We start from the raw sequence: 23,271 nt of genomic DNA, 5'->3' as shown, positions 1-23,271 counted from the left end.
TAGATAGATTTCTTCTTTTTTTTTTTTTTTAACATTTTTTATTGATTTATAATCATTTTACAATGTTGTGTCAAATTCCAGTGTTCAGCACAATTTTTCAGTCGTTCGTGGACATATACACACTCATTGTCACATTTTTTTCTCTGTGAGTTATCATAACATTTTGTGTATATTTCCCTGTGCTATACAGTGTAATCTTGTTTATCTATTCTACAATTTTGAAATCCCAGTCTATCCCTTCCCACCCTCCACCCCCCTGGTAACCACAAGTCTGTATTCTCTGTCTGTGAGTCTATTTCTGTCCTGTATTTACACTTTGTTTTTGTTTGTTTGTTTTTGCTTTTGTTTTTTAGATTCCACATATGGTATTTTTCTTTCTCTGTAAGATAGATTTCTTCTTAATCGATGACCAGGCTCGCTCACACCAGGGCATTGGAGAGACAGCGTTTGAATCCAAAACCTGGACTGAGTAGATATGTCAGCTGGTACAAATCATAAAACAGCATAAAAACACTTCTAAGTGAAAAAAAAAGTGCAAAGCAGCAGCAATGAGCTAACCTAACCAAGACCACATAGCTCATGAGAGGCAGAGCCAGGGCTCACCCAGGTGCTCCTGGCTGTCACACCTGTAATCTCTTTTGCACAGTGTGTATTATAAACTCCCTGCAGACTCAAAAAAATTGCACGGGGAGCACACATCCGCCTGCTGCTTAGAGTCTGCGTTTTACTCTGTTGTCGTATATCTTTCCATCTCTCCATCCCTCATCTGTTCTTGATGAATTTCAAAGTAAACTGCAGACATCCATAACCTTTTTTATTGAGATATAATTCATATACAGTACAATTCACTCATTTAAAGTATGCAAATGAGGGGGTTTAGTATATTCACAGATACATGCAGTCATCACCATGATCATTTTCATCACTCTCCAGTCTTCTCAACCTTGCCCCAACCCCTGGAAACCGTTAGTCTTTCTGTCTTTATAGATTTGCCTATTCTGAACATTTCACACGGAATCATAATTTGTAGTTGTTTCTTACTGGCATCTTTCACTTAGCATAATATTTTCCAGGTTCATCCATATTGTAGCATGTGTCATTACTTCATTTCTTTTTCTTTCCAAATAAAAATAGACTACATTTTAAATATCCGCTCATCAGTTGACAGACATTGGGCTGTTTACGCGACTATCCCAGGCTTCACCACGCCCAGACAACACGTTTTCTTACAACACTGTGTTCCTCGTGTCACCCTCCCCCTCAGCAGTCGCTGTGGGACCATGTACTGTCTTTCCAGAATCCCCACTCGCCTACCTACTTTTTAAAACCAGAATTCCCTTTTTTTTTCTTCAACTTAGATCCACTATTCGGTTATCCCATACATTTCTGCATCCTGCCCTTTACTCGTGTTCTTTTCCCACCAGGGATCTCTGAGCTCATCCTTTAAAATTGGTCCTTAGATGCCCTGCCTAGGTCCCATCTTTGTGTAGAGTACACCCGGGTCCTAAGTGCTAGAGGTATAAGATGAACAAAACCATCCCTGCCTTCTCCCCATCTTTTACTCAGCCACTGCCACAGAAATGTCCCTAAAGTCTGCGAACTTTACACTTGCTGTGCCTTCTACTTTGAGACACTCTTCCCTCACATCTTTACAAGGCTCGTTCTTGTCATCACTCAAGTTTCAACTTCATTGTTGAAGAGCATTGAATGGCGAGGGAGGACGAGGCCTCCTTGACCTTACAGCGCACTCATCCCCCAGACACCCTGCTGGTCTTTTCTGGCTTACGTATCCATACCTGCGACCAGTACGCCTGCAGTCAGTTGTCTTGGGGTTTCTGCCTTCCACCCCCGCTTAGCATGCAAACTCCTGAGGGCAGGCACCATCCTGCTTACCACAGTATTCCCAGTAGTTTGAACATGGCTGGCAACAGCAGGCTCTCAGTACATATTTGTTGACACTGTCCAGACACTGGTTGGCCATAAGGATATTGGGCTCTGAATCATGGCCATCCAGATGAGTGACCTGCCCAGTGTCAGAATGAGCTACTAGTGACTGCTAGAAGGTCAGTTTTCATTTATGTGCTGTTTATCTTCTGATGAGACCTGCTTAATTTTACTCTAGTAGAATTTTGCCTCTCGTATATGCTGCTCAGAGCTAAATCAGAACTGCCTCATTTAAAATGGGTGTAGTTCAGTGATAGAGCACATGCTTAGCATGCATGAGGTCCTGGATTCAATCCCCAGTACCTCCATTTAAAAATATAATAAAAAATTTAAAAATTGTAATTTAATAAAATAGAATGAATATACTCAAAGCTAACCAGGGCTCCTGGCATCACTGCAAATACTGTGTGTTGAGAATAACATCGAAGAGCCATGTTTCTGCTATGATGTGGCCTTGTGACATCCACATCATAGCATCTTAGTTCCAGGGACTGAGAGCTGTACCCACTAGCGTGCCCTGTTACCCCAGGCCACACATTTAATTTCTTTGTGCTTCTATTTTCTTCTTTTGCAGAATGGATTTTGGGGATTAGATATGAATAATACCAGGAAAAATACAGAATGCGTAAAAGATTTAACTTTTCCCCTTTCTTAGATGTGAACGATTAGAAGAACAACTGAATGACCTGACAGAGCTCCACCAGAATGAAATCTTGAACTTGAAGCAGGAATTGGCCAGCATGGAAGAGAAGATTGCATATCAGTCCTATGAACGGGCCCGGGACATCCAGGTCAGCATGAAAGTCCAGGGGTAAAAGCAAAAGGCTAACGGGAAGCAGAATGGTGGTTGCCAGGGGGTGAGAGGGGTGCTGGTGGGGTAGGGAAATTATTGTTTAATGGGTCCAGAGTTTCCCTTTCACAAGGTGAAAAGGGCTATGGAAATGGATGCTGGTGGTGTTTGTACAACATTACAAATGTATTTAATACCACTGAACTGTACACTTGAGAGTGGTTAAGGTGATAAATTTTATGTTATGTGTATTTCACCACAAAAAAAAAAAAAAGAATGAAGTGCTGGCACCTGCCTCAGTGTGGATGCACCTTGAAAACATGGTGCGCAGAGGAAGAAACCAGTCACAAAGGACCACGTATTGTATGATTCCCTTTACATGAAATGTCCAGAGTAAGCAAATCTTTAAAGACAGAAAATATATTATTAGTGGTGGTCAGGGACTGGGGAAGGGGGAGTGACAGCTAATGGATAGGGGGTTCTTCCTGGGGTGATGAAAATGTTCTGAACTTTAATAGTAGTGATGGTTGCACAGCATCGTGGATTTACTAAGTGCCACTGAACTGTATACTTTAAAATGATTCAAATGGTAAATTTTGTGTTGTATGTATTTTACCACAATAAAAAAAATATGTTTAGGAAAAAATATGGGGAGGGTAGAGTACAAGAGAAGCTTACACCCAGCTGTAGTGCCGGCTCTTCAGATGAGGGCATTTTGCACAAGTCTGTCTACCGTTTGGAGCTGGTGAGTTGGTGTGCTTGCTTGGTTCTTGGCAAGTTTTCTTAGGACCACAGTCGTCTCAGCACATGGGAATGTACATGTACTCCATCTGTTGGTTACCGCTTCAGGAGCTGCTCTGACGAGCCTCGGGGCCACCTTACTTGTCTTCTACGGCAGAGGGGGCTTCTGTCCTAGCTGCCAGACGCAGGCCTTTTACAGGTGCATTGCCAGGTGGTTTGCAAGAATAACACATGAGGCAGTGATGTTTCTGGTTAATAGTCCTGTGGTTTGATCTGAGAGAAAACAGAATATTTAACTTTTTATCATCCCACTTAGGAGGCGTTTCTAAGGAAACGGTAGTGTCACGTGCAGGCATCTTGAAATCAGCTAGTTTTGGAGAAGGGACATGATCTAGGGAGCTTTTATTACAGCAGCCTGCAAGAATCAGGGGAACGTCTGGATCATTTGCCCAGTTGCCATCTTTTCCAGGCCCCAGAATTCTGTTTATGTTTTAGCTCTTTTCCCAAGATCGTTCTGGGCTGGGGTGTCCCCACTGTATTCCCATTCTCTGGCTGAGCTTCAGTCTGAAGTTGCCTGGCCTTCACCTCAAATCTCAGGAAACCAGGACCCATTGAAACCAAGACTAAGAAAACCCAGGGCTCCCTCCACTGCTGAGCTTCGGAAGGTATCTGACCATCACGAAGGAAATAGGTTCTGATGTGTGAATGTTAGGGTAACTTTCATATAATCTCATGGGTGAAGGTCATGACCTTGAGGGGAGCAGATTGCTAGAAATGTTTGGTCTCTCCAGTAGGGATCTCTGACATATCCATTCTATAAAATGCTAGGTAGCTGTTAAAAAGAACGTAGAGAGATCTCCAGGACTCACTGCTGACTGAAAAAAGCAAGCTGTGGATCATTCCTGTAGTTAGATACTACCTGTATTAAGGTAGAAAATTTTAAAATAACTCCATGCATATGCCTAGGCACATATCGTATAGACTTACAGACAAGTGAAAGGACGAACACACACCAAACTGACAGTGGCGTCAAGGGCGGGGCTGGAATTAAGGACGGTATCAAGAGAGACTGTGTGTCCCTGTTTGAAATTTTTTTGTTGAACAAGTATGTGTGTTCTTAAATTAGTTAAATTAATAATTTAATAATTTTAAATGGAAAACAAGAGAAACAAAATCATATATTTGAAGTTTTGTTATTAAAATGTTTAAGACCAAATCGAATTGTAGCAACTGCTTCCTGTGAGCCATCCTGCAGGAGTGCCGTGAGGGTGATTCAGGTGAGTTACAGCCCCTTGAATGGTGAGTTGTGCATTTGGCCTCTTACACTTAAGGCTCTGGCAGGTTTTCAGTCCCTGGTGTAGCTCCAGGTGCGTCCGGTTTGCCCAAGGGGCACGCCAGCCCCTCGGAGTGCCCGTGAGCAGAAGGCTTACCTGTCCCCTGTTCTGGCCCACAGGAGGCCCTGGAGGCGTGCCAGACCCGCATCTCTAAGATGGAGCTGCAGCAGCAGCAGCAGCAGGTGGTGCAGCTGGAGGGGCTGGAGAACGCCACGGCGCGCAACCTGCTGGGCAAGCTCATCAACATCCTCCTGGCGCTCATGGCCGTCCTCCTGGTCTTCGTCTCCACGGTGGCCAACTGCGTGGTCCCGCTCATGAAGACGCGCAACAGGACGTTCAGCACTTTATTCCTTGTGGTCTTCATTGCCTTTCTCTGGAAGCACTGGGACGCCCTCTTCAGCTACGTGGAGCGGTTCTTTTCCTCCCCCAGGTGATGCTGGCCCCCGGAGGCCGTGCTCCCCACCGTCTGGCCAGTGCACGCAGCGAGGACTCAGACAGCGACATACCTACTCTGAAGTTTTCTACAGCAACAAGAGAGTTGAGTGAATCTGTTTACATTTAGAATAATGTTTTTTTCTTCAAAAGACGCAATTGCAATAGTATTTTTTAGATTTTATCCAAGAAGTTTTTTGGGCAAAAATCTTGGATCATTTTTATGTAGCATGATTTTCCTTGGGATGCAGATCGTAAACAGCCCTTGAACATGAACCAACAACCTGGAGCACGCCGGGCGTTCTGAGCTGTGGCTTGACGGGCTGCCCTGAAACCCGGCGAGGGGAGCCAGTTAAACCCGACACCCGGCCTTGTCTGGGCCCACCGCCTCTCCCCTCCCAGACTAACTTTCCTGTGAAGTCCTACCACATTCCATGTCTGAATTTCTGGATTCAGGGTGGATTTCCCTTGTCCGTGGATGAACACATGGATCTCCCTGGCTTTCTCACCCAAGTTGGCCACTCACGCTAACTCTGGAAGCGTGATCACTGTTGAACCTGGTCCCTTAACCTTTGCTGGGATACAGGAGTGAGAGCATCGTGCCCCAGAGGATCACTGCACAGCCCTACTACATACAGTATTTTGAAACAGCCCTCTAAATACTTAATTTTAAGCAAATCCCATGGCCGCACTTTTAAGGTTTTTTTAAGTATGTGTATAGTCACCAATTTAAAAAACAAAAAAATCTGAACAGCATACTTGAAGAATGTAAACTCAGACTCTCAGTGCTTCCTTATGGTTTCTAATAGGATTTTTTATTGTTATTATTATTATTGGGTTTTTTTGGAAAGGGTTGGGAGGGTCTTTTATTTTCCCTTTAAAATAAAGAAGTGATGTTTTTAAATGAAGAAATGTGTGGATATTTAAGTGTGCTGCTCCCTCTTGTCTTGAAACAATTTGAGTGAAGGAAGACGTGCTGGAAATGCTGCCCTCTGACACCCCTGTCCTGAGACGCAGCTTAAACCCCCCTCCCCGGCTGCTGCTCCTGCTTTCTGGTGTCCTGCCACCCCCACACCACCACTCTCTGGGCTTGGCTTGGCTGGAGAGGAAAGGGGGAGGCTGTTTCCACAGACCAGCATGATAGGATAGAAGATTTTTTTGCCCCAAGAATACGTTCACCCAGTGACTTTGGGCTGCATTGTCTTCAGGAAGAATGGAGGCTATGTTATGAGAGTCATAAGTAATTCCGTGCATTTTCTTAATTTATTTTTTAACACCCCCTAATTACTGAAACCAAAGTGATGTGGAATTTTCTGTCTGCATTTTGGCCCCAGCATCCTTAATTTCAAAGCTTTATTCTGTCTCTCTGAGAGAATCAACTAAAGGTGATTCTCCCTCAAGAGCAGAAAGAGAATGTCAGGTTAGAAGGACCCAAGTTTGGGGTATAAAATGTTGTCAGCTTCCTGTTCATCAAGACTGACATATTAACATGGCTGTGCTCAGTGGACATTTGTAGACGATTTAGAAAAACGGCCTGAGCCTTCTTACCCAGCCTATAACCAGCTCTACCATCCTGGTGGACTTGGGGTTTTAGAGCATGTCTAGAAAGCTTGGTCAGTCTTTTCCTACTAACAATGTTGAATCACAAATGCTGTTCCCTCTTGGCCTCCGTTCTGTACCAACAGGTGACGAGCAAGAGGCACCTACTGTGCCCTGAAGAGAGTAGCAGAGCATGCTTGCCTGTCTCCCCCAGTCCGGGAGATTCTCCTGGAACGAGATTAGCATTGCCTTGTCTGTCTGAGACGACGCTTTACAGGACAGCGCCAGCCTCCTGTGGCTGGGCAGGCTGGCCTCAGAGTCTGCATGTTGTTTCCATAATCATTTTGATACTGTAACTCAGGTACCCCAGCCTTCACTCTATCCCCAGGTGACTGCAGTACACCTGTTAGCTCTGTTGACCTCTCAGAATCAGTGCCCAGAGAAGGGACCACAGGGGTGATTTTTCTTTTAAAAAAAAAAAACTGGAACCAATTCCTATTCAGGCCCAAAACAAATTGTTCCCAGGCCTATGTACTTAAAATGTTACCTTTGCCTAGAAATAGTGCAGTGACTTTAGGCTGGAGTGCCAAGGGACCCCATGACCTTGTCAAGCCAGCAGTTTCTCCTAACTTCCTGCTTTACGTTAATCCCTCAGAGTGGGGAAGAGAGCCCCACCAAGTTATTGAAAAGATGCTCCAGCCACACCCTCCAGTTTTGCTAAGATAAAACTTCTGAGTCCCCTGAACTGTGTGGAGGTCACTAAGTTTTGTGGGGCGCTGGAAGTCGCTGCGGCTGATGGACTGAAGTTGTTCCCATTTGCCTTGGGACAGTTTCTATCAAAGGAGTGTTTTCACCTCTGGAAAGCTCCCCGAGCTCCCAGCCAAACAGGCCCGCACTAACTCCCTCCTCCTCTCTCAGACTGTCCCAGGAAGGACCTCCGGGCTAGGTCAGGCACAGTAACGGCTCTCTGGCTTTCTGGTCCCTTGATTATTCACCAGGCCCCACAGTTGTCTGCATTTAATGCTGTCTGTAACCTTGCCTTGGTGTCATGCCTTCGGCCCACTTTGTGCTGCCCGCACCTGCTGCCTTTGAGTGTCTCTGCACTGCGGCTGTTTTTGGATTCTCTTGTCTGTTCAGAGCTCTTCTGCACCCACCCTCGCCCTCATGGTTTAACAGTTCTGTGGGTGGAAACCTCGCTCTAATGCTTCTCCTCTTTTAAAGACTCCATGCATTCCCTTTGAAATGAAGCATTCCTGGATCACTGTTAGTGCTGGTGTGCGAGGCTGGCTGTGGCTGCCTGGGTGGCTCTGTTCAGGTTGTAGAGTGACTAACGCGCTACCTTCTTTCTGGTAATTGAAGGGCACTTCTGTCTGCTCCAATTTCAGTTCTTCGGAAATATACTCAGTGCATGCTAGCAAGGAAGGCTTTCGATTCCACTGCCTCCCTAAGAAGCAAAAGCAGGTTGAATTTTGTACCTTCGCTGGCTGGGTGGGGTCTTCTCTCTCCCCTGTTGAGGTGAAAAGCCTGGTACCAAGAAAAACACAGATGGAGCCTTCCTTGCTAGCCATGTCGTAACAATGAGCATATTTTCATGTGGTCTTCACTGCATTTGGTTTTGTTTTTGATCTCATATTCCTTTGAGGTACAGTCCAGTGAGTCGCCGAACTCCAAGCGACTTCCAGTAAGGAGCTGCCTTTCAGCTTCAGAAAATACGCACCCAAGACAAAACCAAATACTATAACCAGAAAATTGGCACAGGTAAAATTAGGGTTCCCACCCCCAAATGAAACCGGGGATTTTGAACGTGGCTCTAAGAGTTAACACTTCTGTCTGTGTGTTGTGTATGCTAGGTGAAGTTACCCTCGGTAGGACTGACTACTAGACTGTAAGTGTGTTTTATCAACGTGTGTAAGAATAAAAACTCACTTGCACGAATTGAAAAGTACAGAAATGACACTTGTGAACGTGTGAACGTTAACACTGTAGCTGATAGATCTTAAGCTGCTAATTGTTGAGAGAGAATTACATTTATGTTTCGTCTGGTCGCTGCCGATTCTCAGCAGCACTTTTACTGTACATACAAATTGAAATAAAGACCTCAGCTATTAACGAGGTGGTTGGACTCAGGTTTATTTTGCTCTTTATTTTTGCATATTCGGTTTCCAATGACAAGTTTGTCGGTCTGAAAACTTTGCACTAGTTTGTGCATGAGAAACTCTGTGAGAGTGTGTGTGTGCATGTGTGGGTGTGTGTGTAGCCAGTGTCTTGAAACCATAACTGATAGCTGGTAGCTGTCACTGTCTCCCTGGACTGTGTACACATGGCTTCAGGCTGGCGCTTTGCCACCATTCCTTTAGGCTGGAAGATGAGACCACCTTTGAGACCTTTGGAGGGAGTCCTCTAGAGGCAGTACCCCCCCACATTTAGCATCTGATGAGCCCAGATGGGCATAAAGATCCCTGTCTGTCGTTACAAGGCTTTGTCAACGAACAAGTGTTACGAGTGTAAAAACTTACTTTGCAAAACATGTAACATGTGAAGTCCTACGTACACGAAAGGAGTGATTTTCTAGCCTAGTTCCATCTATGGCTTTGTTACAGAGGTAGTAATTTCTGTGGTGGCTTTCCTTTAATCTCTGGAGGCCTCTGGAAGTCCAGAAGCGCTCACGTCGCCTTCGACAGGATGCCAGACAGGGTCTTGAGGACTTGGTCCTTCACAGGCCCAACCTGAGCGTCACACTGTTTGGGCCACTCTTCTGGCTTCCCAGCTCTGTCCCTCCTATCCCACTTGTAAACTGGAGATACCACGCCCGTCTTGATCCTACCTCGGGGGCCTTGTGAAAATAAAAGCCTTGGGTGGCTGGGAGGCTGCCTGGAAGAAGGTGTGACTCAGGAGCAAAGTTAAAAATGGTTGCAACAAATGCTAAATGCCACGCTCAAGATTTGCACCATGGGTACAAGAAGGCGTTGATAGGTGCAGTGACCCAGCCTGTGCATAAAGACAGTCATAGGCCCCCTGTTCATGTCATCCAAGCCAGTCGGCTGGTTGAGGAAATCTGTCCAAGGTGTTTGGCCTTTTGATCCTAGAATGGAGGGAGCTAAAATCTTTTTGTTATCTGGGAAGTGAAGGTATGGAAGGCTCAGAGTTCAATTCATTCGTATATATAATTCATAAATATATGTATGAAACCTTTGGCGTTTGAATTCTTTTTTTGCCTCTTTTTTTTTTAAGTGGAGGTACTGGGGATTGAACCCAGGACCTCGTGCATGCTGAGCACACGCTCTGCCACCGAGCTACACCCAACCCCTGTTGTTAGAGTTCCTAAATCCTTCAGCAGGAGTACTTAGAAAATTTATTCAGGCCTCTGTCTTAATGAATGCCTAACCTGTCCAAAGGAATATTCTTTTAGAAGACTTCAATAGTTAACGAGACTGTTAAAATGTACAGCAAGCCATGATGAAAATAATTGTAACAACCACTATACCTCAGGAGTTCGTGAGGATTCGATGAGATAACTGCGCGGCGCCTCACCCGGCCCCAGCTGCCACGGCCTCCATTGCAAGTGCGAGTTACAGGCCGGGAATTCCCTGAGGACAGGACTTGTCTCACTCACCCGGCTCCTGTCAGATTCTCTCACCCACGTCTCCCACTCTCACCTGATGGAGGGCCCAGCAGCCAGAATTTGGGCTGTCCCTGGCCGCTCTGGCTCTTGAGTTGGTTTGGGAAACCAGAGAAAGTCAGTGTGTGTTAAGAATACTCTGACCATAGAAGCAGCAAAGGAGAGCATCACAGCCACCGGGAAGGAAAACTGGCAAAGGGAGGCGTGAACACCGGGCCAAGGGGCTAAGAGATGACACTGGTGATGTCTTCGTCACACGCAGGGGAGTTGTTGTGTTCATGGCTCCTCAGCGCCTGGCATGGTGCTGGCACGTAGTGGGTGCTCTTTGAGAAGTGTAGTTTTTAAATTGCTACACAGTGAATCCCTATTCTGGGCCAGGCAGCACCACTTGTTTTACTTCTGATTCTTAGAGTTGCTCTGGAAAGGAAACGGCATAATTCCCATGTTGTAGATGAAACAAACTCAGATGGGGTTTGGATTTTATCCTATGGGCAAGTCGTTTCACTAGTAAATGGGAAAGCACGATTTGGACTCTGAATCACACTGCTTTAAGCATTGGAAGAATTTTTTCCCTCTTACTCATTTTCAATAGGTATCTTTCAGAACGTTAATGACACACGTCCTGCTGAAATCATTTAACCAGGTTGCCGGCCTGGAGAAGGTGACTCAGATAATTGAGAAGCACGATCCTGTTTGGCCCTGCACTAAAACAACCCAGGCTACTGTGCTTTTATTCTTTTTTTCAAAACAGCAGCTTTACTGAGGTACCATTCAGTTCACCCATTTAAAGGGTTCTACGCAGTGGTTTTTAGTGTATTGACCGTTGTGCATCCAACACCCCTAATTCCAGACCGTTTGCATCACCTCCGAAAGGACCCTGCACCCATTAGCTGTCACCCTGCTACTCCCCCAGCCCTAGGAAACCGCGAATCTACCTTCTATCAGGAGATCTGCCGTTTTAGACATGTTCTGTAAATGGAACCATACAGGGCGTGGTCCTTTGTGACTGGCTTCTTTCCCTTAGGATGCTGTTACGGTTCACCTCTGTGGTAACGTGCTTTGGTGCCTCACTGCTTTCTACAGCTGAGTATTCCTGCGTCGTATGGATCCACCACATCTCTGTCCATCACCAGTTGATGGATATTTGGGTTGTCTCCGCTTTTTCAGCTGTCATGAATGGTGTCGCTGTGAACATTCACGTTCAAGTTTTTGAGTGAACATATGTCTCATTTCTCTTGGGTGTACACTGAGGGTGGAATTGCTGGGTAATATAGCAACTGTTTAATCTTTCGAGAAACTACCGAAAGCAGCGGAGGCTTCTTCCCCTCCTCCCAGCTGTCTCCACATCCTCACCAGCACTTGTCGCTACCTGGCTTCTTCCTCACACCCCCCGTGGGTGTGAAGCGGCTCCCCGTGGCTGTGATTTGCAGTTCCTTGATGACTCTCTGATTTTATCCTAATACCTCTTTTCGGAAGCTTTCCTGTCTTATGCTCCAAGCCAGGCTGTCGCATTTCATTCCTGCCAACGTCCTTGCCTCACCTAAACGCCTCTCACTTCCCCTCTGAAAACTGCCTTTCATCTGCTGTGCGCTGTGATTCCACTTAACCCAGCTTATCAGAATTATGCCCAAAGTCAGATGCAGTGCATTCTGAATGAAGCCCCACCAGTGAACAGGAGGCGTGCTTGGACTTTGTGACCGCTGACCCAGCAGCTTTGAGACTATTCTGCTTAAAACCAAGATTTTATTTTAAAAAAAAAGAAGAAAGAAGGAAGGAAGCCTGGTCTTCTGCTCGTTGGTGACATTGGACTCGGCCCGAGTCTTCACGCAGGTGTCCCACAGCCCCTTCCTTCGAGCTTTGCCCCGACTGCGTCCCTCCTCTGCACCTTTGTGCTCTTCCCTCTTCTTGTAGTGACTACACACAAACACACACACACACACACACCCGTCTGTCTGCCTGACAAGCTCTTACTCTTTTATTTAACTTTTTATTAAGGAATTTTTCAAACATAGGGCAAAAGTGAATAGTGTCATGAACCCCAATCAACAGTTACCAATTTGGGGTCAATCTTGCTTCATCCGTACCTGCCCTCCACTCCTCTCCACTCCCCTCTCGCCCTCAAACTGGATCCTTTCGAAGTAAATACCAGATAGCATACATTATTTGTCCTTTTTTTTCTGGGCCAGTGTCCTTTTATTATTAAGTTGAAATTCACATAACAAAACTAACCATTTTAAATTGGACAATTCCGTGGTATTTGATACATTCACAATACTGAGCAACCACTGCCTCGGTCTGGTTCTGAAACAGTTTCGTCGTCCCCCCCCCCCTCACTCCAGCCACCATTCCGGGCTGTCTCTGTGATTTACCTACTCCAGATGCTTCACGTAAGTGGAATCATCCAAAACGTGAACGTTCGTCTGGCTTCCTTCACTCAGCAGAGTGCTTTCAGCGTTCACCCCCGTTGCAGCGTGGCCTTTCATTCCTCTCCGCGGCTGAACGGCACCTACTGTGGGGCTCGGGCGCGTGCCCGTCCACCCACTCACTCCCGATGGCCGTGTGGGCTGTCTCCACCTTTTGGGCGCAATGAGTGGTGCTGCTGTGACCGTGGGTGTGCATGCACTTGTTTGAGGCCCTGTTTTCCGTTCTTTGGGGTGCACAGCTGGGAGTGGGCTTGCTGGGTGAGGTGGCAGTTCTGTGTAACCTTCTGGGGAGTTAAGAGCCTCTTCCCTGTGACGTCCCCACGGACACTCAGGTGACCCTGGCTCTGCTCCGTCCCTGTCCCCGCACCTGCCTCACTGATGGACCCCTTGGTTTATGTGTGGTTCGACCACACCACATCCCTTCCTCTGGTAACTGAGCCCTTTTTCAAGAGACACCTTCCCCCATTCTCGCTCCCCATTGTTCACGACCCAATCCCACAATCCTGGCTCTGGAGATGGACGGGTGAGCCAAGTCAGGCCAGAGCCTCTCCCGGGGCTCTCGCTGGCTGTGTTGGGAAAGAGGGACTCTTCTCCCTCAGGCTGCTTCCTACAAGGACGCGGCCCCCAGAGCTGCCAGGAACACAGCCTGCCTAGGCATGAAATCAAGAGGGAGGGAGGCAAAGCCAAGACATAGACAAGAGGGGCAGGTTCCTGACGAACCAGTTCAACTCCTGGATGCAGCCATGCTTGAAGCCAGTTTCATCTGTTAAACCTCCCAGGGTGATGAGCCAGTGAATTCCCTTTATTGCTGAAGCTGGTTTGATTGGGTTTATTACTTGCAGCCAGGAGACCTGTGTGTTGGTAGACTCGTCAGGGATGGTCTGCCGACACCCTCCCGTCCAGGACCACACCTGCCCTCTGTCCAGCCAGGCTGTCTGTGCGGGCGTGGCCGTGTTCTCAAAGTCTGTCCCAGAGGGAGGGTCAGCCCTAGCTCCTAGGTCTTAGGAGAGGTAAGTGTGAAGCTCATGAGAGCTATTGGCAGAGACCCAGGCAGGCACAGAGCGCGCCCTCCGGCACCACGGGCCCCGGCTGCTCCTGCATCCCATCCTCGCCGAGCTGTGATCAGGTGAGACCTGCCGGGGTACCGCGAACTAATCCCCACTTGGGGGCCAATCTAATTCAGGTTGTATTTCCGTAATACGCCCAGTCATGTGTCCCACACAAGCTCCTTAAGATGCAAACGGCTTCTTACCCACTTTTGCGTCCTTCACCCCACGTGGACACAAAGCTGACTATGTCAAGTGCTTATACGCCTGGGGGCCGCGCTAAGTTGTCTCTTGTGTGTCTTGTTTAATCCTCCCAGTCTCCCCATGAGATGCCGGTAGGTGGAACCATGTGAAATTTCCAACACTCCACGGATTTGAGTTGTAAAAACAGCAGCTCCATCTGGCCCAGTGTTATATGAACGGCTCTTTGCTGATGAGTCCAGGCAGGTCATGCCGGAGGTGAGCCAGGTAGAAAGTGGCGGAGTTGATGGGCAAGGGGAGGCCTTGACTTTTGGATGGTGTGGGTGAGCGAGAGAGGGGGATGGGGCAGCAGAGGCTCGGAGCAGAGCCTCCGACCCTGCCCGTCTGCCCCCTGGCCGTCGGGCCGTGAGCGGGCCTGGGGCCACAGCAGACGCCCCAGGCCCGGCCAACTTGCTGCGGCTCCCTGGAGGCCTTCCAGGGGCTCCACACCGGCCCCAGCTGGGCAGCAGCGGGCCCACCACCCGGAACCCCGACGCCTGGACAGGACGAGGCTGGGTTTGTGCTGCAAAGCCCTGCTGCTTGGGCAGGAGGGGCGGCGTGCCTCTGGGGCAGGTCTCTGCGGAGTCCCCCAGACGGCCTCTGCCCAGGCCCAGTGACCTCAGGCACATCACGCCACCTCTCACTGTCTCGTCAACTCAGCTGAAGAGCAGGGGTGACACTAGCACCGGTCTCAGGAGGCTGTTAGGAGGGTGTCCCGAGCTAACCCTTGTCCGGGACCCAGAGCAGCACCTGGAGGGCAGGAAATGCTCGCAGACCGCAGACCAGGGATGCTCTTAACAGAAGCCCTGTGCCCTGTGTCCCCTCCGCTGCGTATGACAGAATGCCACCACTCCCGCAACTGCTGTCACCTCCTTACCTTCACACAGGCTGTTCTCACTGCCCTTCCCTCCGTCTGTCTCAGGAAACTTCTATTCTTCCTTCAAAGAGCAGCTCTTCTCAGAAGTCTCCCCTGACAGCCCCCCTCCCGTCTCCGCCTCCCCCAGGCAGACGGTCTGCTCTGCCTTCTCTGCGCGTCCACCCCAGCCCCGGCCGACTGTGAGGGGAGCTGGGGGACGGGTTTCTCTCCTCAGGGACCTCAGACTGTCAGTGGCTTCAGGGGTGAAACAACCAGTGATTGAATCTCCCAGTTATGGGACAAGAACCCAGAGGAAGTTGAGTCTGGAGGGAGGCCAGCGTGCAGGGGCCGGGGGGTTCCTGCACTCAGACCCGGCTCCCTGGGTCCACCCATCGGAGATCTCCGAACAGTTTTGCTAGTGGGCCTCCCGAAAGAATTCGGGGACACTGCACCCTCTGACACTTTTTAAAATTGGCATCGATAATATTAAAGCTTAAATGGATGCAAAGGATGTACTTTCCAGAATATTTTAAATATTGTAAACCCTTCCATCACTCTCTGTACTACATGCAGTGACTCTAAAGTAAAGAGCGCAGTGATGGGAGACCCACCGCCACAAGCTCCTCTGTGAAGTTCTCCCTTTACTTCTTCTCTTTGAAACGTCTTCAATTCCACTCTCCCCACAAAGCTCTAGCCTAATGTAAGGCTCTTACTGATCACACCATCTTCTCTGCAGCAAAAACTACGGATGGAAACTGAGGTTTTAAAAATTATAAATTTTCTGTGATCTTGAGTCACTAAGTGTTAAAATGTTATTCTGGAAAGGTATCATCACAAATATTAGTATGTAGTTGCTCAAAACAATGTAAATATACTACAACTGTTGTGGACACTGATTAAGCAATGCATTTTTAAATGAGTTGATTGGATTTTCCCCATTTTGTGTACTAGTGGATAAATATTCCTTCTTTCTTTCTTTTTTTTTCACTTTTTTTTGTGGGGTGGGGATAGCTTGGTTGGTTTGTTTATCTCTAGAGGCGGTCCTGGGGATTGAACCCAGGACCTCTAGACACTAAGCATGTACTCTCCCAGTTGAGCTACACCTTCCCCCCAGTATTCCTTATTTCTATGACGAGACTGTGTTCAGCTTCATCTCGTCCTCATTATCACTATTACAGGTATAAGTGCTCAGAAATCTTGTCAAATAAGCAAAGGAAAGAAGGGGGGGAATTTTGCAGCGATGTCACTCAATGATTTTAACTCCCTTTGAGGTTTATGCCCAAAATCAAAGTTATCCATCATCAAGAGTTATTTTTTGCAACTGGGTGACAGGTAAATGAGGGTTGCTTATACTATTTGTGTATGTTTCCATTTTTCATGATAAAAGTTAAAGAAATTATGTTTACTCTCTATTAGCCGACAAAAGGATTGGGCCCTCCTGGGATTTTGCTGCAGGCAGGGGTTTATCTGCCAGCACCTGGAGTCCTAGAGCCCTGCTTCCGCTCCAAACCCAGAGCAGGACTCCCAGCTGGCCTTTTGTTGGCATTTGCCCATTGGGGGCATTTGCCTTTCTTTTCCAAAGCAAGAAGCTGCTTTCTCAAGGAATCAGTGCCCCACTGGAAGACTGCGGTAGGGAACTGGGAGAGACCCCTTGGCCAAGCACTTGGAGATGTGGGTCAGGCCAGGAAGAATGAATGAAAGATTCCATATCAGAATGCAGGTGCATTCTTTGCCTCATCCGGCCTCTCCCACACCCCCTGCCTATAGCCTGACACCTTTCAAGGGAGAAGACCTGGATGGGACCTGCCCAGCCAGAGTCATGCAGTTAAGAACGGCGAGGCTAGAACTCTTTACAGCCATCTTTTCCAATGACTGGAAAGCCCTGGAAAGCTTAGTGAATAAATTTTTTTTTTGCTTTAAAAAAATTTATATTTTTACTGAAGTATGTTAGTTAAATACAATAAATTTCAATTAAAATATAAATGAACAACTAAATGTGATCCTGGAGTGGATCCTGGATTTGGGATGGGGGCGGGGTGATGCTATAAAAGACCTCATTGGTACACTTGGCAATATTTGAATAAGATTTTGCAGATCGCATCATGATTAAGCCTTCTGATCTTGAAAACTCCATGCAGTTGTGCAATAGAATGTCCTTGTTCTTGGGAAACACTGAAGTATTTCGGGTTCAAAGGGCATCATGTCTGCAACTCAATCTCCTAATGCTTGGAGAGGGACTTGAATATGCAGAGAAGGGGTCAGAATGCTAAAACTTGGTGAATCTGGATTAAGAACGGGGTCCAAGTGGGAGGGTACAGCTCAAGCGGTAGAGCGCCTGCTTAACAAGCCCAGGTCCTGGGTTCAGTCCCTGGTACCTCCTCCAACAATAAATCAGTCGGTCTAATTACCTCCTCCCGCAAAAAAAAAAAAAAAAAAAAAAAGAAGAAGAAGAAAAGAAAAGAAATTTAAAAAAAGGGGTCCAAGGGTTTTCTGTACTGTTCTCACAGTTTTTCTGTAATTTTGAAATTATTTCGAAGCACTCTCTGGTCTCTGCCGCCGCCTGGTGGCCGCTGCAGGGAGCGCACCTTCTGCATTGGAAACCTTTAAACTCCCCGTCTCGGGCAGCAGCTCCCGCCGTCCCTCTGTCCAGCTCCCGGTGGACGAGAGCCTCCCGCCCAGGGCGTCTCCGGCTGTGCGGGGTTGATTTTCCCTTTATAGGTCCGCCTGAGTCTGTGAGCCTCTGCAGGTGCATTTCGCGTGCAAACAAGGTGAAGTCGCATTGTCCTTGGCTTGAGAAAGGTCCGAATTTCAGAGCTTCCAAACCCGGACGCTTTCTACAACTCGGGAAAAAGGCCCGGAGAGGGCAAACGAGCATGGCCAGAACTCAAGCCTTCGCGACTCATTTTTTCTCAGCAAGCTGCTGGCCCAAGCCCCGCCGTCTCTGGATTTGACTCCCAGATGCGGCCTCTCCCCTTAAGTCTGGGCTTCCACAAGGCTGCTCTCTGATCTCACCTCCCACCCACCACGGGTCTCCACCTGCTGGCCTCAAACCCATGCAGCACCTTCTGGTCTCCAGGCCTTTGTCCACGCGGCCCCTCTGCCCCGACTCCCCCCAGGGCTGCCTCTACCTCCCCTGCTCTCTGCTAGCACATCACCTGCCCAGAGCCTCGGGCGACCACCTAGTACCGGAGCCCTCTTCCCTGGTCTCCTCATTTGTGCAAAGGTACAGTCACTTATTTGTCGTGGCTTGGGACTCTCCGCCCCGCTTCCTCCACTGGAGTGGGGGGTCCCTGTGGACAGGCCCCTGTCTGTCCTGTTTCCCGGTGTGTCCCCAGTGCCTGGTGCACTGCGAGGTCACTGGCGAGGGCTGGAATGTTTGTCCCGTCTCCTTGATTCCCCAGTTTTGCGTCCACGTGACCATCTGCTAGGGAGTGCCCACCCCCACCCCCCGCCAGCGGCGTCTTTGGTTTCTGAGGGGCTCAAAGCCCCAAGGGGAAAAGGAGGTGGCACAAGTGACCCTGGCCTCTGGGGACAGCGTGCTGGCCGGAACCAACACCCTGGAGAGGGAGCGGCGCGGCGGGCTAGGCTCCTCCGCGCGACTCAGCGACCCCAGCCCCGCCCCGGGCCGGCCTGGGGAGGGTCCCACCAGGGGACAATGCGGGGCGGGGCTGGAGCGGACGTGCAGACAATGGCCCCCAGCCCACCCCGCGCGCCGCTTCCGGCCTTACCCTGCCTGGGCGGCCGGGACGCGGGCCACTGGCGCGGCTTCGGGCCCCGCACGCCCCGGGCCTGGACCGGACCAGGCAGCGCCCTCGTGCGGAGCAGGGGCGCCTCGCCTCGCCTGGGCCCCCCACTGCGGCCCCCAAGGGGCTAGGGGCCCACCTTCACCCCGCAGGCGGCCTGGCAAGGGGAGTGGCGGCTTTTAAAAACTTTCATTTTTCCAATTGAGGTATAATTTACACGGAGGGTAGTGGGCGGATCTCAAATATGTAAAGTTTGATGAATTTTTACACGTTTATACCCTGTAACCAACTCTCAGAACAAGACAGAACATTCCCAGCTACCCAGGAACTTCCCTGGTGCCCCTTCCCAGTCTATGCCCGCAACCTGGCAACCTGGCCCTGTCCAGAATGTGGCAGAAATGGGCTCTTACAGCGTGGAGACTTCTGAATCCGGCTTTGAGATCCACGCATGGTGTGCGTTGTCGGTAGCTCATTGCTTTTGGTTATATCGTGTGGCTGCACTGTCATCTGTTCATTTGTTCCCCAGGTGTGGGACATTCAGGTTTTTTCTGGCTTGGGGCAGTTACAGCGCTGCTACTGTGAACACCTGTGCGCAGGTTTCTGTGTGATGTGCGTCCTCATTTCATGCCAATACCCAGGAGTGGGGCTGCTGGGTTGTCTGAGTCTCCGTTTGACTTTTTAAGAAACTACTAAATGGTTCTCCAGAGTGGCTGCCTCGTTTCACACACACAAATACCACCCTGCCCCACTCCCAGTCTTGTATACAGTTCCTGTCGCTCGGTGTCCTTCTCAACACTTGTCATTGTCAGTCTTAAACTTCAGCCATTGGAGTGGGCATGGAGTTGTCTCCAGAGAGTGTTTCTTGACTGAATAAATGAGCAAACGCCCAGAGCAGCCCCAGTGGTCTCCTGGCCTCTCCTCACCCTGCTTCTAGACAGTATTTAGGCACAGGGAGGGGTCCTGGGGCCAGAGTCAGCCCACGTGCACACGCTTGGGTGCCCACATGCTGCTCCCCATACATCCCCAAGACTGAGCTGTCATGAACCTTCCTGAGCTCAGGTCCTTCCCAGATGCTCAGCCCCTGAGGGAAGGAGCTGGGACTGAGTCCCCAGGTCAAAGGGATGGGCCTGGGTTTCAGCCTGGATCCTACCTGCTCCACCGTCCGAGGCGAGAAGCCTGTCTTCGTCTGCCGGGGGCTGCTGTCACAGGATACCTAGACTGGTTCATAAGCAGCAGACATTTGCTTCTCATGGTTCTGGAGGCTGGAAAGTAACAGCAGATCTGGTGCCTGGTGAGAGCCTGCTGCCTCGTTCACACTCCACGTGCCTTCCCACGGCAGGAGGGACAAGGGCGTTCTCTGGGGTCTCTTTCATAAGGGCACTAATCCTATTCACCAGGGCTCCACCTTCATGACCTAATCACCCCAGAGTCCCGCCTCCTAATGCAATCACTTTGTAGGTTAGGATTTAACATAGGAATTTGGGGGCATGCATTTGGTCTTTGGCAGAGACTCTGGAAGAAGTGCTGAAAGACAAATGAGGAAAGAGGGGAGTGAACACAGGTGCTGTGTTTGGAAGCCAAGGATGTGGGAAAGAGGCAGCAGCCCATGCAGCTGGTGAGTGGGTAGGTCTCAGGGCAGGACCACTGGGGGCCGCCACCTGAGTCTGCGGGGCCCCTGGAGGCCCAGCTCTGCTTCTGAAGCCCCTTGTGATCTGTGTTTTGGGAGATGGGGAGTTAGTGCTGGGAGGGGCCTGCCTCCTGTCTTCAACAAAGCTTCATTGCACGTCTCCTGTGTGCCAGGCACCGTCTGGCATGGAGCACCAGCCCCTCCCCTGGTGGAGGTCCGAGGCTGGCAGGAGACATGGCTGGCAGCACCCAAGGAGCACTTGGGTCCGGGAGGATCTCTTTGAAGGGGGACATTTGAGCAGGGACTCGAGTGATAAGAAGGTGGCAGCCCTGGGGGAAGGGCCTAACAGGCAGAGGGCAAACAAGCCAAGGCCAAGTCCAGGAGCAGAGAGCAAAGGGGCCAAGAGGAGAAGCAGAGGTTGGCCAGGGCAGCAGGATCTGACAGTGTTGTAGCTGCTCTGGCCGCCACAGCAAAGCACCGCAGCTCAACGACAGAAATTTTTTTGCTCGAAGTTCTGGAGGCCAGAAGTCCACGATCGATCGGTGTTGCCGGGTTTGGCTTCTCCTGAGGCCTCTCTCGCTGGCCTGCAGAGGGCCCCCTTCTCTCTGTGTCCTCACAAGGTCTTTCCTCTGCCTGTGCCCTGGTCTCTTCTCCTGAGGATACTGTTGGAATGGGGCCCACCCACAGGGTCTCTTTTTAACTTAATCACTTCTTGAAAAGCCCAGTCTCCCCATACAGTCACATTCCAAGGTACTGGCGAATGGGACTTCAATATGTGAATTTGGGGGACACAGTTCAGCCCATAGCAGATGGCTTTTGCTCTTAGGGGGCGCCTGGGTGAGTGTTGAGCCAGAAGAGACAAGATCTGATTTGCGTGTTAATAGGATCCCTCTGGCGCCAAGGCCAGAGAAGAATAGACTGCTGGGCCAAGCGGCGCCCAGTGAGGAAGCTGCTGGAAAGGCCCGGACAGGCGGGAAGCCGGGGGCTGGACCTGGGTTGGGGGGAGGCGGGGAGCAGGGTCAGACTCTTGCTCTGTCTGGGAGGTGGGGCTTCTGGGTTGCTCAACGGATCGATTTGGGGATGAGGGAGGAGATGAGGGGGTTGGGGCCTGGGCCCTGCCCTGGCTGAGGGAGGCACCAGCATGATTCCTTATCCGCTAAGTGCCTACTGTGTGCAGCCCTGCCCCTGCAGGCCAGGCAGGCCGGGCCACGGGGTGTGCTGACTCGGGCCTTCTGCTCCTCCAGCCCTTCCTCCAAACTCCTGGCGGCAGAGCCTGACCCCCACTTGGACAAACATCTTGTGGCCATTTCCGCCTCGCCTGCCCGGAGCCCCAGCCTGGCCTGAACAAACACCCGGGACCTGTGCTTCCGGCCTCAGCTCTGGGAAAAGCCCAACCAGGAGCTGTTGAGGTCAAGCCTGGAGGGAAGCGGGAAGGAGGCACCCAGACCCCGGCATGGGGTCCGCCCGCCGCCTCGGGGCCTCCTGCTGCTTCAGTGCTGGGCTTCAGTGTCCCGTCCGGAAAATGGGCCTCATCTCATCCCCTCTGAGGGCTGTCAGGAGGCGGGAAGTGCGCCTAGGCCTGGCGCCAAGGGGTGACGCTGCCCACGGGGCTGTGAGAGGCTTTGGCAGGGAGGCTCCAAGGGACTCCCCCAAAGGACTGCAGTGCTAGAGGGGCCAGATTTTATCTCCCCTCCCATGGCCTCCCCACTCTTTCCCATTTTCTGGATAGTGTCTCATGGGGCCACACCTCCAGTCCCGTTCCCGTCGCTGCAGGGCCTCCTGGGTCCCTGTCAGAGACTAGAAGCCAGGCCGGTGGGGGGGAGGCAGGAGTGGACACTCCTGGCAATGCAAAGTGTGTAAAAATGGTTGATTGTAAAGAGTGAGCTCCCCGTCCCTGGATGTGTGAGCAGAGGCAGGGAGGTGACCTTGCTAACACTTCCTCCCCATTAACTGCTCCCAGTGCCCTGTGAACTGTGGCAAGTAGGTGGGCAAGCCAGAGGTTTCCCGGGTCACAAAGATCCAGATTGAAATCCCAGCTCTGCTGTGTGACCAGCCCCCCACCCCCAGTACGGATGTGAAGGGGACGCTGCTTGGGGACTGAGAAAAATGATGAGGTCTGGGCACCAGCACCCCTAGCGCTCAGGGAGGGGCAGTGTGGGGGCGCACAGAGGTATGTGTCTGCTCCATGGCCCCAGGGCACCAGGTCTCCTGTCTGTCCACCACTCAACCCCCTACTTGAACATTTTGCCAGATAAAGCCTCCCCCAGCTGGGGTTTGATTTTGATTTTGTTTTTGTTTTTCAGGCAGGATCTACGAGCGGAAACAATGGAATTAATGTGTGTGAGGTTTTTTCCCCCCTCTTTGGAGCAGTTTCTCCTCATCTGAGAGCTATGGGGTTGGAGTCCCACCTCCTGTTCCGGTCTTTGGAGGAGCCACCCGGAGAGGATGCGCGTGGGCGGGGGAGGTCAGGGAGGAGAGATCTGGGTGGGGAGGTGAGAGGGAAGGGCCAGGAAGGGCCAACAGTTGGGAAAAATGTGATGTGCTCCTTCCAGCCTCTGGGTCTTTGCACAGGCTGTCCCCTCTCAACCCCTGGCCCCATTGGTAGTCCCATTGAGATCAAGCATTGCCTCTCCAAGAAGCCCTCCCCTGATGTCCCCTGCCAGGGCTAAACTGGTATCAGCACCTTCCTGCTCTCATTAATCTACACTCCATCTTCCACTGTGGGCTGGCCTTGTTGATTTACAGCCCTCTTCTCTGCACCACTATGGTCCTCACTGTCTGCTCAGGGATCTTGATCTGGGAGGGAGAAGGTAATTGGGGAGAAAGCAGAGGGGGAGTCGGACTCAGATGGGAGGCCACAGGGTTGGGGTAAGGGGTACAGGCACAGAGTAGGTATGGATGGGATAGGGCACAAGGGCTGTACTCCGACGACCCTGG

General features: G+C 50.3%; 1 protein-coding gene and 1 long non-coding RNA gene across 11 annotated transcripts in view; both read left to right on the top strand.

Moving 5' to 3' along the window:
- TMCC1 (transmembrane and coiled-coil domain family 1) overlaps positions 1–8,889 on the top strand; it is a 186,460-nt gene extending 177,571 nt beyond the window's left edge. For all 10 annotated transcript variants that reach the window (XM_072941901.1, XM_072941905.1, XM_072941900.1 and 7 more), the window contains 2 exons: positions 2,600–2,735; positions 4,929–8,889. In XM_072941901.1, the coding sequence (XP_072798002.1) occupies positions 2,600–2,735; positions 4,929–5,243 (451 nt within the window). In that variant the 3' untranslated portion in view covers positions 5,244–8,889. The remainder of the gene's footprint in view (positions 1–2,599; positions 2,736–4,928) is intronic.
- Positions 8,890–13,673: 4,784 nt separating this feature from the next.
- Positions 13,674–23,057, top strand: LOC140686613 (uncharacterized). Its single transcript, XR_012060454.1, has 3 exons — positions 13,674–13,948; positions 21,579–21,743; positions 22,638–23,057. It is a non-coding gene; the product is annotated as an uncharacterized lncRNA (long non-coding RNA).
- The last annotated feature ends 214 nt before the right edge of the window (positions 23,058–23,271 follow it).

The sequence above is a fragment of the Vicugna pacos genome, chromosome 17, assembly GCF_048564905.1.
Source record: "Vicugna pacos chromosome 17, VicPac4, whole genome shotgun sequence".
NCBI classification, from domain to species: Eukaryota; Metazoa; Chordata; class Mammalia; order Artiodactyla; family Camelidae; genus Vicugna; species Vicugna pacos.
This window is presented reverse-complemented; position numbering and strand designations above follow the sequence as displayed.